Source organism: Trichechus manatus, unplaced genomic scaffold (genome assembly GCF_000243295.1).
Source record: "Trichechus manatus latirostris isolate Lorelei unplaced genomic scaffold, TriManLat1.0 scaffold00003, whole genome shotgun sequence".
NCBI lineage: Eukaryota > Metazoa > Chordata > Mammalia > Sirenia > Trichechidae > Trichechus > Trichechus manatus.
This window is the reverse complement of record NW_004443939.1, coordinates 2,043,443-2,060,352: the sequence shown is the minus strand read 5'-3', so window position 1 is coordinate 2,060,352 and position 16,910 is coordinate 2,043,443. Positions and strand designations below refer to the sequence as shown.

Genomic DNA, 16,910 nt, shown 5'->3' with positions numbered 1-16,910 from the left:
TTGAAACCACCAGCCACTCCATGGAAAAAAGATGCGGCAGTCTGCCTGCATAAAGATTACAGCCGTGGAAACCCTATGGGGGCAGTTCTACTCTGTCCTGTAGGGTCACTATGAGTCTGAACTGACTCGACGGCAATGGGTTTTGTTTGGGTTGGTCTTATTCTGCCAATTAATAGTGGCTCGATGAATGAACAAATATTATTAACAAAGAACTAAGAAGGTTCTCATCATACTTGGTTTTATTGGGCATTGATTATTTCAAGAATGTCTGCCTAAGATATGTCTCCTAAGATATGGATTGAGTTTTCTCCTCACTTCTTTTGGTTGCTCCTAAGTGACAAGAGCAGGACCGAGCCCCTAGTTAACAGTTAACAACCAGTTGTTCGATGAATGGCTGAGTTTTGTGAGTTACGGAATAGTTGACTGGAGGTCACATGGCCTGGTAGAGAGGACAAAGTAAAAAAGTCCATGCTGATTTGCATGTTCTCTCAGCTGAAAGAGGTCTTTATCCAGTGGCCAGTGCAGGTGTTGACATCCGCTGCATCTGTCCAGCCTGTACCCAGAGGCGCTCAGCAAGCCTGCGCCTGCACTTTCCGTCCTGGACACGTGGCACCTCCATTCTCTGGTGCAGGGTTGTTGCACTCCCTCCTCCTTTCCCGGGTGCCTGCTCTGCACGAAGACCAGGAGCTCCAGCAACTCCAGCTACCATCCGCCTTGGCTCCTGCAGAGATAATTTCCCAGGGGAGGAGGAGGTCAGCATACAAGAAGGTGGGGGAGGAAGGTGGACTGTAAGGTGGAGGAGGTTAACGTACAAGGAAAGTCTTGGACTGTAAGGAGGGAAGCCATCGCATTGCCCTAGAGTGGTTTGCAACCCCTCCTTGGGGGGCTGCCTTGGTGCAGCCAACTGAGACCTCTGTGCTCACTGCCTTGCACTTAATTTGAAACTCTAGATGGAGTGAGAAGAGGCCACTGGGAGACTGTTTCATAAAATTGGAATGTGTGATTCCATGGAAGATGGATAGCAGAGTAAGGCAGGGAGGCAACCCCCTGGGAAGAATGACATGAAGCCACTGGACAGTGTAAAGAGCAGGGAGCCTGGCTCGGCTGAGGTTGAACAGACACCTATGTGGAGAGGCTTGCTGGGCATTTGTATGAGGGTTTGCAGATTGAACCCCCCTCAGTCTCTGATAACAGGCCACGGTGAGAGATTCTGTGCGCAGGGCATTAGAAGGTGAGGACACAAACGCTGATCATGGAATGTCTCTGGAATCCCGCTCATATACCCCCCTAAGCTTGGGCTGCTGCCTCCTCCAGGTTCTGAGATGTTGGCCAAGCCCATCTCCTCTCTGAGCCTGAGTTTTCCCCTGTACAAAATGAGAAAGATGGACTAATTCAATAGTTTTTTTCATTATTAGTTTTTATCACCATTTTTTTTCCCAAATGAAATCCTACATAGACCCCAACATTGATGTCAGATGAAAGTGGAGCTGTTATATTTGAAGATGGGGTGCTTATCAGGCTCGCCCATTCCCTGTGGGCAGTGTCTGAGACCTCTAGGCTCCTCAGATCACAGTGTGAATATTATTGGATTACGTTATCTCCGTCCCCCCTCCAGCTCTGTAATTATACTCCCTGATGGGACAGCCGCAGCAGGATTCTCTGTCTTTATTTCTTCCGCCTCTGTGACTCTGGTCCCCATAGGCAAAGGTTTGCTAAGAAAATCCCTGGGGACCCACGTTAATGGGTCCTCATGGTGGCTGACTAACTCCCCAGTCTTAGATTTTTTTTGCCAACATGATCTCCTGTCAGGCTGAAAGTTCAATGCAATAGCCCTAAGGCCACCTGCTGTCCACAGCCTGCCTGGAGCAAGTTGACTGGAACAATGTGAGCTGCCTGCTGTGTGTGGAGAAATGGGGCTGGAAGAAGGAGAGCCCAGTCCTCTGTCCCCTGACCTAGCCCCACTATCACTAGCATCCCCCCCTTTTTCTAATCCCCCCATGTGTGCATGTGATTCACCACTGCCACCTCTGAGCCTTTCATTGGACCATCGAAGAGGCATTTCTAGATAGCCCACACTCCCTGTTCTCTCCAATGCTGTGTTGCGTGGACTGGAATCCAAACAAGTCCTTGTTCTGAGGACTTTTGGAGAGCTCTAATTATTCAGGCAGGACTCACATCTGTCCCTTTAAGACAGGCTGAACTTGTAACCATGAACTGAGGACATGCCCCTTCCTACTCCCTTTAAGTCAGGCTGAGCTGATAACTACCAACTGGAAACTGGTAACCCTTCCCCACTGCCCAAAATGTTAGTCACTGCAATTGTCTTAGACTCTCCACTCTGATTCCCAAACTTTCCCTGACTCTTTATCTACACTAGAACACGAATCTGTAGAGTGCAATGGTTAAGAGCTTGGGTACTGGTATCTGATGGTCTGGGTTCAAATCCCAGCATGCTCCTCCCTAGCTAGAGGACGTTAACCAAGTTATCTAACCTTCCTGCCCTAGCTTCCTCATCTGTAAAATGGGGATAATAATACTATTTACCTCCTAAGGGAAGAAATGAGTTCATATCCATGAAGTGTTGAAAACAGTGCCTGGCAGAGAATCAGGGTGAGTTATTACGTTTGCTCAGGGTCCTTTGTTCCTTTTGGCAGGGATGTGTGGCAATGGGGTGAATGAGAGCTGAAACCTAGTCCACACTCTACTTGGGAAGCCCTGGGTCTTGACACTGGGCTGTATAAGCTCAGAGTGGCTTTTCGCCCAGTTCATCCCTTTAGGGAAGTGCCTTTTTCCAGTTCGCAGGAGAGCGTGTTCCACGCTTTGTCCTGGTAGTTGACCTCCTTAGTATTCATTCTCAGCCTCCTCCTTAAAAAGGACTGGATGAATCTTCCTTCATAAGGACTCTGGCTTTGACCTACCTTCTTGGCTCACCCCATCAGAAGTCCTTCTACAAGATATCAGGAAGCTTGTTGAGACACAACTTGCACTTCCTTTGACTAGCAAGGAGAAATTTAGACAAAGTGCCAACCCAAGGCAGATCCTCTACCAATGGAACATTCCTCATGGAGGTATCTCTTCCTCTTGCTTATTATAATAGATCCTCCCACATGTGTTAGCTAGTTTAATCATCAATACAACCCCGTGAGGAAGGTAATGATATCATCCCCATTTTATAGGGTATGCCCCTGATGAAGATGGGCAGAATTGAGATTCAAAGGCCTGTTTGATGCCAATGTTATGCTATTCTGTCTCTCATTTAGAACTGCTCTCCCAATGAGGAGACAATAACCTATCACCATCTCATTTTTGTCCAGGCCTGCTAATTAATGGAGATCTCCCTTGAATTCTAAAGAAATTGGAATCTGTGATTTAAAGATTTTAAGCTTCGAAGTAAGAAGTTTTCATCATGTTGTCTTCCTCAGGTTTAGGTCATAGACTCAGAGATTCTGGGTGGATGGGACCTTGGAACCATCTTACCCAACCACCCGTTGGATGAATAAATATCTTATACAACTTCCTGACAAGTGGTCATCTAGCCCCTTCCTTCCTCACATTATAGTACAGAAGAAAGTCCTTTCTCGCTAAGCCAAAATACCTTTCCATAGTTTCTCTCCACGGGTCCTACAACTTAATCTCAGTGGCCACACAAAAGAAATCACATCCCTGCCCACGTGGTAATTCATGTCGGACTTGTCGCTTCTGAGTTCTCTCTTCTCCATGCCAAAAGTTGTCAATGCTTACAGCTCTTTTTGTTAGGACATAGGTTTGAGTTTTTCAGCTTCCATTGGTTGCCCACTTCTGTTTGCCAATGTCTGATGAAGTATGGCACCAGGGCCAAGCTCAACATTCCTAATATGTCAGAGAATAATCTTGTTCTAGACTCTTTATTTCTGTTAATCTAGCCCTTCACTTTGGGGCATCCATATTATGCTGTTGATTCTCACTGCGTGGGCTGTCACTATGCACTCAGCCTGTTGAGTATCACATGCCTCCCACCCCATCTACCTGTGCTTCAATAGTTTGTTTTATGGACCCAAGACAAGGACCTTAGATTTACCTGTCCAAGTTTTGCTTTGCTTGCTTTGTTTTCTTTCTCTCTTTCCATTTTCCTCATCGTGGCAGTCAATTGAGGTTAATTCATATGTTTATTGGGTAGCTCATATGTTTTTCCATCATTCCATGTAATACATGGAATACAAATAGCTTTGTATGCCTAGAAAATTGGAAGCTTAGGGATTGGGGCCTGCACTGAGATTCTTGGAGTACAAAGGGAACTTAGAGGAGAAAGCTGAGCCCAGAAAGAAAGCATGATGACCCAGGGACTCTCAATGAGTTAGTAAAATAGCTGGGATTCACATCCAGGTCCCAGACTCCTTATCTGCAATGGATGACTTTTTTACCTTGATAACTGTCTTCCCTAGTGTCAGTTGGCTCATTCTGCAGCTATATGTGATTGCCCCAACCTTGCTTTTACACATAATCTTTTACACTACAATGACACCTGCTTATCCCTCCAGAAATAAATCTTATTGGCCATATAAACCTTGATGAGAAACAGTTCCCATCTGAGAGAGGGGTTTGATGACTGGGAGAACATATTAGAACCATTAACTGTGGGGGTCATTGGTAAGGCTCAGAGTGCAGGCTCCCAGGGTAGTGGGTGAGAGGCACAGTAAGGAAAGGCTGGGAACACCAAAGGTCCTTTCTGCACCTTTCCTCTTTGAGCTGGGCCAGGCTTGAGCCTGAGAGAGGATTCATGGGTCTTACCCTTGTGCTCCATTTGCTCACAGGCGGGGCCCCGGCGGCCCAGGGGGCACTGACATCTGCAGCTGGAGCCCTCAAGGATGGGCTCCCCATTGTTGAAGCAAGGCCCACAGCGGCAAGCATTGAACTCCAGCAGGTACTGGTCCAAGGCCCGGCGCAAGTTCTGACGTTTGGTCTCTTGGGGACCCAGGTTTGTGTGCGGCAGCAACTCATAGATGGGCTGCAACTGTGAGCACAAAAAGAACACAAGATGCCTCCCTAGACTCTCTCCTCCTTCCCAGAGTCTGAAAGCTGGCCACCAAGCTTCCTGAAGGCCTCCTAATGCCAGGCACAGAGCCAGGCATTCAACTTTATTACACTGCAGGGATCCTCGCTGCAACTCTGGGAAGTAGGTCTTAAGCTCTCCAGTTTTCCGATTAAGAAGTGGAGGCTCAGATAGTTTGCGTGTCTAGTTCAGGATCACACAGTTATTAAGTGCACAGGCCATTCTGAACATGGACCTACTTAACTCTAAAACCTGTGCTTTTGCTGATCTCAGAGTAGGAGGAGAGTTTCGAAGCTGTGACAACTCGCTCCTTCCAACAGTGACAGGAAGCAGGAAGAGTATAAAGCACTGTGTGTGTGTGTGTGTGTGTGTGTGTGTGTGTGTGTGTGTGTGTGTGTTTTAAGATGGTCAACACTCAATTTAGGAATCAATGAAGTCCTTGATAGGTAGTTGTATCGCTGTTGCTGCGCACTTCTTGGAATGGTGTAGGTGTGGCGGTTGTGTGGGTGTGGGGCTCATTCACGTTTCAGGCAGCCCATTCCAGGCATAACTGTAGCCCAAGGTTTCTCAGCCTTTGCACTGTCGATACTCTGGGCTGAATAATTTTCTGGGGTGGAGGAGGGGTATTATCCTGTGCACCCCTGGTCCCTACCCACTAGATGCCAGTAGCAGCCTCTGAGTTGGGACAACCAAAACCGTTTCCAAACATTGCCAAATGTTCCCTGGGAGGCAAAATTGCCCCTGGTCGAGAAGTAGTAGATGTGATAGAAAGAGCATTGATTCCGGAGCCAGAAAACCTGACTTCAAATCCCAGTTGAATTTCCCAGCTGTGTGTTCTTGGCATGTCCCTTATACCGAGCCTCCCTTCCTTCATCTGTAGAGTGAGAACAATCAACCCATCCTCCAAGTTTATCGTGAGGATTAAAGGAAGTGCTATATGGGGAGAGGAATACCTGGGTGGTGCAGAAGGGTTAACAGATCTCCACGAGTGGGAGTCGAGGTGGCAACTGGTTTTTACATGGGAAAGTGCTTAGCACAGTATCTGTCACAGAGTAAATGCTTAATAAATGCCTATCACTTCCTGGCTGTGTGAATTAGCACTGTTGACTACCCCTCTCTAAACCTGAGCTTTGTTATCTATAAAAAGGGAATAATACTTACTTTCTAGAATTATTATGAGGATTGAAAGAAGTAATGAATGTGATATATCATTGCAAAAGGGAAGAACTATATAAAACATTCTTTCTGCTAGCTAGATTAATGTAGTAAAAAAAAAGCCTATGTTTTTCAAATTGCATTTGCATATGGTCATCTTCAGCATACTTACAATCCTGTGCATTTTAACATGCAATCATAAAATGAGCAATCTTCTCCAGATCTCTCACTTTGCAGAAGAGGAACCTGAGACGCAGCGACAGGGAATAATTAGCCAAGGTCGCAGAGCAAGTCAGTGCTAAGATTGAGCTGCACTGGGGAAATTTCACTTCTCCAGAAACAAGTCAACAGAGGGCACTCACAGTAGCCTTGAATGGGTTCCTGGAAATGTGTACAGAAGACTTGTGGTAAACAGACCCTGGACTGTGGTCAGGGGCTGCAACTGAGGTCACCAGGCAGATAAAGTCAGGACTGTCCAGGCCACCAGCCAAAGGGAAAAGATGACTTACTGGAAGTTCAGGAAATTTGGTCTCCACTGATAGGAATTCAGGGCAGAATGGGCCACCCTGTGGCCCTGAGTAAAGATAACTCTTACTTCTATGGAGGGCCAGGACGGTTGGGCAATTTCTCTTTGATATTCCAGTGAGGCTCAGCACTCAGTCCCCCATGACTCATTTCTGCCGCCCAGAACCCTCAGGAAAAGGGAAGGTAGCACTCCTTGGGAGGGCTGCTGGGGAGTTGAGGGAGAGGAGAGAGGTGGAGTAAAATAAACTTAGAATGTTAGAACTTGAAAAGATGTTGGCAATTGCCTTGTCAACATTTTACAAACGAGTAAACAGATTCAGAGATGGCAAGTGATGTGATATAACACCATAACAGCATAGTAACGTAACATAACTCATTGCATAATATAACAAGATAACATAAAAACATTACATAGCATATACCATAGCATATATCATAACTCATATTGCTATATAACACAACACATAACATAAAACAACCTAACAATATAACATAACACATAATACAATATTACAAACATAACATAACACATAATACAATATTACAAACATAAAACATCATAACGTAAGATAATATGACTCCTACGTTCATTCAGCCTAAATCCCTGCTGTATATAAGCACTGTTAAGCTCTAGGGATTGCAAGTGAATAAGACACTGTTCTCACGCTGAGCATCAGGTTCCAGATAACCCCCTAACTGGTCCCCTGGCCTGTAATCTCTCTCTCCTTCCATTCATCCTTCGTAATCCTGTGAGTGTTCGCTTTTTAAAACACAGCTCTAGCTGTGTCACTTCCCTGCTCTAAAACCTGCCGAGGGCTTGGGGCATGAAGTCCAAACTTCTCAGAGGACAACGTAGATTGTGAAGAGATCGTAGGCGTTAGAGTCAGTCAGACATGAATCAAGTTGGGCTCTGCCATTTGCCGGCTGAGATCTTGGGCAGGTTACCTTTTTCCTCAACTGACATTTGCTAAATACCTACTCCACTCTCCCCAACCTTGTGAACTAAAGTACTCTTAACTCTAGTTTATAGAGTAGGAAACCAAGGCTTGGAGCGTGAAGTAACTTGTCCAAATCAAACATTAAAAATGTGTTTGAGCCATGATTCAAACTATGTCTTTCTCACCCCAACGCTCAGGCTCTTTTTCCAAAAGATAGTATTCGGTCTTCTCAAAAAAAAAATAGTCTCAGTTTTCCCCTTGGAAATTTTGTTCAAGGCAAACACAAAGCTCACTTCTTGCCTATGAAACTTTATATATTTACTCCTGATATCAGTTTTAAGGTTTTTACCCAAATCACTAATAGCTTGATGTTAGCAATTTTTCTGGCCCTATGTGAATTACAGGTGCATAAAAATGGTCCCTTAACTTATTGGAGAAGAATTATAACAGACTTAGAGGTTTAGCTGCTGATGTGTTTTAAGAGATGCAATGTCATCTATACCTGGAATTTTAAATATATATGGAAAAAAATGGACAAGGGTAGAGAGAAAATGGGCACAAACACAATATTTTGATTAGAAGTTCAAAATACAAATTTTCTTTAATTAAATGGACTAGTCTACATATTGATGGAAGTAGTTTGACAACTGATAGAATAATCTACTTCATTTGTAGTCTGAATACAATTTTACTCCCTTTGTGAGGTTAGTAATTTAAGGTAGGATTTCTACACCTTGACATTATTAATATTTGGGGCCAGATAATTATTTGTTGTGGTGGCCGTTCGACGCATCACAGGATGTTTAGCAGCATCTCTGGCCGGTACCCACTGGATGCCAGTAGTGCCCTCCCAGTTGTGATAACCGAAAATATTTCCAGACGTTGCCAAACGTCCCCTTGGAGGCAAAACCTCTTGGTTGAGAATCACTGCTTTAAGGAAGGAGACAGGATTATTGGATGTGAGAACTGGATTTGAAGCCCAGAGGTCTGAAATCCAGGCATTGACACATGAGAGCTATGTGACCTTAAACAAGTCCCTTAATCTCTCAGAGCCTCAGTTTCCTAATCTTTTCATTGGGGAGAATAAAGCCAGAGATTCATTGCAATGAGGAGATAATTTTGAGCAAGGGTAGCAAACCATGGCCTGGAGCCAAAACTACCCCAAAGCTTGTTTTATATGGCCTTTGAGTAAAAAATGGTTTTTACATTTTTAAAGGGTGGTAAGAAAAAGGAGAATGTGTGACAGAGACTGTATGTGGTCCACAAAGCCTAAAATATTTATGATCTGGCCCTTGACCAAAGTAGTTTGCTGACCTCTGTCTTAACAGATGAGATTTTAAAAGTATATAAATATTTTTATATACTTATATAGAAACAAGTTGTTAAAGTATATACATACTTAAATACTTTGAAGTATATAAATAAAGTATATAAATGTAAATTATTTGTGAATGTGGCCTTACCCTGAAGAAATCCCAGACTACCAGTGTAAAACTACCCACTGACAAGCTATTAAGTTTCTGATCCCAGCTCCCTTTGGCCTGGGTCAAAAGTCATGTACTCCCTGAGGGGACAGAAAAGCTGGTCATAGGGAACTCAAGTTCGAGAAGGGAGAGTGTTGACATGTTTTGGGGTTGTTAACCAATGTTATAAAACAATATGTATACTAACTGTTTAATGAGAAACAATTTGTTCTGCAAACATTCATCTGAAGTACAATTAAAAAAATGTTTTTTAAAAAAAAAGTCATGCACTCCCTACAGTCAGGGTGGGGAAGGCCGAGGATTCGGTGTCCCATTACATTTAATCTTGCTCTTTGATGGGCTCGTAATAAGAAATATGAAATGATCTGGTCTGCTTCACTTTCATTCCTCATGGACATAGAGTTTCTTCAACTGCGAAAAGACTTACCTCAAAATCGATAACAATAGGATTATACTTTAATGACCTCCCCCAGAAACGGTATGTAATGATGCTTTCATCGTGTGTCAGGCCACCACTCCAGCCAGCACTGCCACCTCGGACCCGAGAAATGACGTCTTTCACAGCCATGTTCTGCCTGTTGCTTTCTGTCATCAAGAAGATAATTGTGCATTAGCTCATTTCCCAAAAAGCCAAAGGACTGGTTCACAAGCTCCCCTGATAGGATTTGGAACAAAGTCTACGTGCCTTCCTCAGCTACCTCCTATTCTTCCACCTTGCTAGGTTAACTAGTAACACAAGCCAGAAGAGAGGGAACAATACTTAGAAACAGACCCATCCTCTGGAGTGGGGTAGACCCTGGGAGGACAGCCCAGTCCGGCAGATGGTGCCTGGTATGCGGAGAGGATGGGAAAATGGATGGTCATTCATTCATTCATTCATTCATTCATCTCTCAAATGTTGACTCAGTGCCTGCTCTACGCGGAATAGGTTCAATTAAATATTACAGGTACTATGACAGATGTCTTTGTGGGGCTCCGCTGGGGCACTGAGAAAGAAGTGGTCAGTTATACAACAGGGATAGGTGGTGGCCAGGAAGAAAGGTGAGCTGTCTAGAAAGGTACATGGGTGTTTACCATGTAAATGCCAAGAAGCTATTTCTTATAAGAGCCCATTATCAAAGAAAGGAAGCAATTTGACTTAAGACACTGAGCCATAAGTAGCCTAATGCAATAAGAGTAACTTATATACCTGTGTAAAATCTACCTCACCTACTACTCTATAATCTCTTCTTTCTTGCATCCTCTTTTCTCCCACCTGAAAACAAACATCAAATACATGTTTGATGAATGAATGAATGAACACATCAGATTGACTTGTTCAGGAAATGCCACAAAACATTCTTGCACAATCCTTCTTTAATAATTATTCTTTGAACTTGAACTTTGGATAACAATATTCTCCTGTTTCCTCCCCCTGGACTGTAACCTGATGAGCCTTCATTTCAACAGCCCACTTTCAATTCTGTCTACATACTCCTTTCATCCCACTTCTTATTTGGATCTTTGTCTAGTGCTTGAGATTTAGGAGGGTGTCCCATATGAAGTATTTCTAAGGTGCTTTTAGCTCATAATGGATCCAAAATAGAGCCCTAATTGTGGGTCCAAAGGAAAGTCTGCCTTCTCTTCTGGGTTACCCATTACTAAAGACTTACCAGCTCTGTTAGTTATAAATCTTCTACAACCTTCTCCTGATAAAGCTCCTCCAAGTCTTATGGTATTCTTAAAACTAAATTCAATACCCACAAGGCCTCCAAAGCATTTCTTGACATCTTCGCTGGTAATGCCTGCAGATAGGGAAAAACAAAATGCCAAGATGTTAACAGACAGTTGATATGATGCAACCAGATCTGCGTCCAAATCCCCAGTCTTAACCCCAGTTTCAGTTTTGTTTTTTTTTCCCTGCATGGTCCCAACTCAAATACTTTTTGAAATGAGAAGGAATATGTGTTGCATATATTAGATGTTTGAAAATGCTAGTTCTCTTTTTCCTTGTGCATTCTCCACTTAGCCTCCTTGAGGCTGTGATTATATCTCATTCACCTCCATATACCCATGTGCCTGGCCCATTATAGATCCAGTTGCCAGTCCATTTCTCTCCCTCCATTTCACTGTCTTTCCAAAGTCTATTCTTTCTTCAGGCTCCAATTCAAAGTCATTTCTTCCATGAAGCATTCTCCAAAGCTACCCATGTGCTTTGTTTGCACCTGAATGACCATATTGGTCACAATTCTTTTTGCCCCAGCCCTCTTTGTATCCCACAGAGGCTGGCGTCCTGGGAGAACAAGGATAGATCACCATGGGGAGTCTGCCTGTCCTTCTGACCCCACAAGGACGGTCAGTCCCATGTTAACTGTCTCTGTGTTTGTTATCTGAGGGCCTGGTGAGGAACCTGCATTTTGCAGATGAGAAAAATAATGTTCAAGGCAGTAAAGTCAATATTGCCTGATCACATAGCCTCTAAACAAACAGAGCTGGGTTTCCCAGCTCTAGGTCTACCTGGAAAGATGAGGCTAGAAAAGTAGATGGCAGCAAAGTATTAACGATGCTACAGAATTCAACTTTATCTGTAGCTAAAGCAGTCCTCTGGAAGATTGCAAACTCAGTGTGATAATCCAATTTGTGTTTGGAAACATCATTACTTCTAAGTACAATTATAAAAAAATTATTATTAGTCATAGTGATATTCTGTCAACCACAAAGGAAAAATAATTTAGACCTGTAATTCAATTAAGACAAAAATTAGATAGATTTTTTTCAAGGGAGTATTGAGCATCAACATTTACCCCCATTAAACTGCAAACTCTGTGAGGGTAAGGGCTTGGGTCTTAGTCACCACTCTGTTGCCAGCACAGCAGCACATTGTCTAACATAAAGCAGGAGTTCAGTCTGTTATTTTCAGACTACATGATCGATGAATAATTAAAAAAAAAAGATAAATGAATGCTATGAGTTCTTTGGGGTCTGTAGACGGTGCAAGCAGTTAATGTGCTCGGCTGCTAACGAAAAGGTTGGAGGTTCAAGTCTACCCAGAGGTGCCACAGAAGAAAGTCTTGGCAATCTACTTCTGAAAAATCAGCCACTGAAAACCCTATGGAGCCCAGTTCTATTCTTACACATATGGGGTCTCCACGTCTCCAAGTCTACTAGTCGATGGTGACCGGCTCTGAATTCTTTGGTGAGGACTTCTCGTTGAAGGAATCTTAAAAGCCAGAAATCCTGAATTCAAATGCTGGTTGTTGATTCCCTGTAAGAATTCAGACAAGTCCCATGACCCCAGTGGGCCTCAGTTTCTCCCTTTATAGAAAGAGGGTGCCGGACTTGTTCATCTCTAAGTCCCTTTTCAGCCACAGCCCTCTGTGACTCCGTGAATATCAGTTTCTGAATAACCCCAGAGCTGAAAGTGCCTGGGGGAAGTGATACTTTAAGCACTAGCACTTAGCACCAAGCAAAGGGCTTCTTCTGCCTGTTTCCATTCAAGCACTTTTAACTTTTAATGCATTACTAATTGAGGAAGATTTAGCATATTTAATTGTTTTGATTAAAAAATGCTTCAACAGTGATAAACAAAAGTGGATGAAAGGAATTCATGGGCAGAAGCCAGAGTGATTACTTAGGTGAGTGGTGGAGTGCTGCCGAATTAAAGTGACAGGACTGGCTAATTAATGGGAGTCGGAGGATGCCTGTGGAGTGATTATGTTCACGAAGGCTCTGCCGACAGCCTGCAATGTGCTGATGGGAAAAGAGAATTGCAGCTTGATCTGTGTGACTTGACTGCAAAGAAGTGCCTTCTGAGGAACCCCAAGTAGTGTACCAGCAAGCAAGGGGAGGCAGGCCTGAGAACTGATCAAGAATCATAGAACTAGAATGCTAAAAGTGCCCTTCCATACCTAACCCACACTTCTCGTTTATAGTTGATATGCACGAGGTTCATAAAGGTTAATTATCTTGCCTACGGCCACACCACTAAACAAGGATGGAGCTGAGATTCAAACTCAGGTCTGTCTTGTTCAGAAACCAGTTGCCCTTGGGTCAACTCTGACTCATGGGGACCCCGTGTGTGTCAGAGTAGAACTGTGTTCCATAGGGTTTCCAGTGGCTGATTTTTCAGAAGTAGATTACCAGGCCTTTCTTCCGTGGTGACTGTGGGTGGATTCAAATCTCTAACTTTTCAGTTAGCCCCTGAGTACATTAACCATTTGCATTATCCAGGGACTCTCATCTTGCTCAGAAGCTTGAGGTATTTTCACAAAATCTCATTATTGCATTAGACAAAAAGACTTCTGTTTTCAGAGAGAAAATTTAGCAAGCACCTCCTGTGTACCATCCCCAGCACACGGTGTGTTGGGAAATGTAGACACCACAGGAATAATACTACTATTAATGTGATGTAAATCTAAATGTGTAAGGTCCTGCTCCTGAGGAACTAGGAGGTTTTGGGGCAATATATTAAATGAAGACTAGTTTGTATCTTGAGAGTTACTTGTTTCGATACACAGGGGCAAGAAGAGGAGTCTTTCATAAGAAGCGGTGAGATATGCCAAATCAGAGCTATCCGCAGAGAACCAGTGAGAAACCAAGACCAGTAAGCTGGGGCAAGGGTAGGGATAGGAGACCTCAAACATGGTGCCAAAATCCAGAAATTGAAACCGGTGTTGGAGACCAGGACACAGAACCAGAGTGACGAAAGCAAAGAGCAGAGGCTGACAGAAGAGCAGACAGCGGCCTGGAGCAATTGCGTAGAACATGCCCAGATGGGTGTGGGGTGGATGGACTGACTACATTTACAAAACCAGGCAATGTTCTGTCATTGCTCCACCCCATGCCCCATCAGGCTGGACTCCTTAGGTGTCAGCTGTGGACCAGATCAAACTGGAGTATGTTTTGGGCTTTTGAACACAGTGAACTCTAGAGTTGATGGTTCCCAAAGATGGCTACACATGGAAATCTTCTGGACTGCTTATTTAAAATACAGGATCCTGGTCCCTAACTTTATCAATTCTGACTCAATATTTCTGAGAAATCAGAAATCCATATTTTAAAAAACTACTCCAGATGATCCCTATGCAGTTCACCCTGGGATCAGATGCTGAGTACCACAGCCTGGAAAGAACCACTGGTGGTTGGCCACAGGGTGCTGGCGCTGTCTCAGCCAATGCCTTTGTCAATGCTTTGGATGTAGACTTAGCAGCCAGGTTCATCATATTTGCCTAGAATAAGAAATTGGGAAAATCCAAGAATATTTTAGATAAAGAACCAGGACGGAAAAATCCTGGAGAAGGCTGGATGGATAGAGGGCCATGAATAGCAAAATAAGACTGAGTTGGGAAAGCTGTAACATCCTACCCTGGTGACCAAATGTCAAGTTCACAAACACAGTAAGAACTGAACACAGCTTAGCAGGACAACTAGAGAAAAGGCCTTAAGGTTTTAGACAATCTCCAGCTTAGTAGGGCAGTGAAGCCAGGTGAAAAGCCAGGTTAAAATTATAATCACTAAAATAAAGGAGGGGATAATTCACTGTCCTGTGCACAGGTTCAGAAGCTCAGAGTAAGGTGCAAAGTTCTGGGAGCCACACTTTAAAAAAAGAAATAAGAAAACAGAGAGTAATCAGAAAAGAGTAAGCATGAGGGTGAAGAAATTCAAAGATATATTCTTTAGGGAATCCTTAAGGGGACTGAGGATGTTTACCTGAAGAACAGAAGAAAGCACTCTTTTTAAGAGAGACCAATAAGAACTGGATTCAACTTTTTGGAAGATTGTTTTTAAGAAGAACTAGGCTTGTTTGTGTGGTTGCAAGAGCAAGAACTAGGACCAAAGAAACAGAAACTACAAGAAGAAAGGTTTAGGCTCAACATGAAGTAAAACTTTATGATGGTCAAAGGCCACAGAGAAATGTTTCAGGAGGCAATGAGCTCCCTATCACTGGAGGGGACCAAGAAGAGGCTGGATGTTTTCCTCTAATGGGTACCGTAGAAGGGTTTGAATAATTAACTGGTGGTCTTTAAAGGTCTCTTCTAATGCCACAAGTCTGAAATTTATAAGAACACAGAAAAACGCTCTGAAAACATTCCAGACAACTTTGATAAACACCTAATGATCTATTAATGTGTGCTAGGCATCTAGTAAATAAAGATATCTAAGGCACAGTGCTGTTCTCAATGAGCTTACAGTCAAGTATGGAAACGTGGACAATCACATTATTGTACTGGGTGATGATGATTCTGATAAAGGGCAGCAGAGTCAGGGAAGGCTTCCTTGAGGGTCAGAGGAAGGGATACTAGAGCCAAATCAGAAAGAACAAGTAGGTATTAGTCAGACAAAGCGAGAAGAACATTGAGAGCAGAAGACATGTGGAAGGTTTGTCTCCCTAGAAGCAAGATTCTGCTTGGAAAAGCCAAAAGGACCTGAACTCAAGAGTGGAAAATAGGGAGATACAAATTAGTCAAGACCCTCAAGGAATTACTGGGAGTTCCCTGGGTTTCTTCCCACTCTCTAGTCTGGTCCCAGGAAGAGCTGTTTTGGTGCCCACTTGACAGGCCAGGAGCCTAGAGGACATGTCTCTGGCCACCGTGTTTACTGCTTGTTTCCCACCTGGTCTTGGTTGTGGTGCAGGTGAGAGCTGTCCTCATGCCTCCATGGAGATTCTACATAAATGTAACTCTGAGGCAGAATGAGGCAGCTTCACTTTTGAGGCGCTTCAAGGCACCAGAATGGAGCAAGTTTCTGTCATTCCTCAGATTAAAAGCATCAGGTGGAAAACAGCAGATGTAATGCATTATTTATCTCTTTGCAACAAACAAATGTCATTCAGGTTGCTGTGATCTATCTGCTATGTCGCTTTGCTATGTTGGTTGACCCCAAAGAAAGCCCCAGAAAAAAGAGAAGAATCATATAGTCTATTTCCTGCCATCCCATTGGAAACAAGGGTCAGTTAGTCTGTAGCTGGGCTTACTGGGAGGTGTTGGCTAATTTGCCTTCCCCCTCTGTTCTTCTGTTTATCCATTAAAACTCATGTTTCTTCCCAAACACCTGAGAATAGTACAAGTACCTCTGTGCCTTTACATGTGCTGTTTCCTTTGACTAGAAATGCTCTTACCTCTTTGACTGAGTTTCTCTTCGCTCCAGAAACTCTTGCCTCACTTCACAAGGGCCCTACATCTCTGTCCTCACACTATCTCTGTACTTCCCTACAGCATAGCATTATAGAATCTGACAATTGTCATAAAAAGAGTCCCTGGGTGGCACAAATGGTGAGACGTTCAACTACTAGCCAAAAGGGTGGTGGTTCAAACTCAACCAAAGGTGCCTTGGAAGACAGGCCTGGTGATCTGCTTCCAAAAGTTCACAGCCTTGAAAACCCTATGGAGCAGTTTTACTCTGCACACATGGGGTCACCATGAGTCAGAATCAACTCAACAGCAACCAACAACAACAACAGGTTATTGTCAGAAGGTCCCTGGGTGGTGCAAATGGTTTGTGTTTGACTACTCACCTAAAGGTTGGCAGTTCGAACCCACTCGGTGGCGCTGTAGAGGAAACTCCTAGCGATCTGCTTTCGTTAAGATTACAGCCAAGAAAACCCTTTGGAACAGTTCTACTCTGTAACATGTGGGGTTCCCTTGAGTCAGAATCAACTTGACAGCAGGTTTTTGTTTTTTCGGTGGGGAGGGTGAGGGATTGCGTAACTGTCAATTGCTTGGTCTAGTCTCCCTATTAGACCGTAAGGCTTGAAGTCACCCCAGGAATGCTCGTGGACTGGGTGATTCCAATCCATCTAGA

General features: G+C 43.7%; 1 protein-coding gene across 1 annotated transcript in view; it reads right to left on the bottom strand.

Moving 5' to 3' along the window:
* Positions 1–569: 569 nt before the first annotated feature.
* Positions 570–16,910, bottom strand: part of C8A (complement C8 alpha chain) — a 69,254-nt gene continuing 52,913 nt past the window's right edge. Inside the window, exons 8-11 of the mRNA XM_012555199.2 lie at positions 10,784–10,915; positions 9,559–9,716; positions 4,768–4,990; positions 570–721 (exon numbers count right to left, since the gene is read on the bottom strand). Coding sequence (XP_012410653.1) covers positions 570–721; positions 4,768–4,990; positions 9,559–9,716; positions 10,784–10,915 — 665 coding nt within the window. The remainder of the gene's footprint in view (positions 722–4,767; positions 4,991–9,558; positions 9,717–10,783; positions 10,916–16,910) is intronic.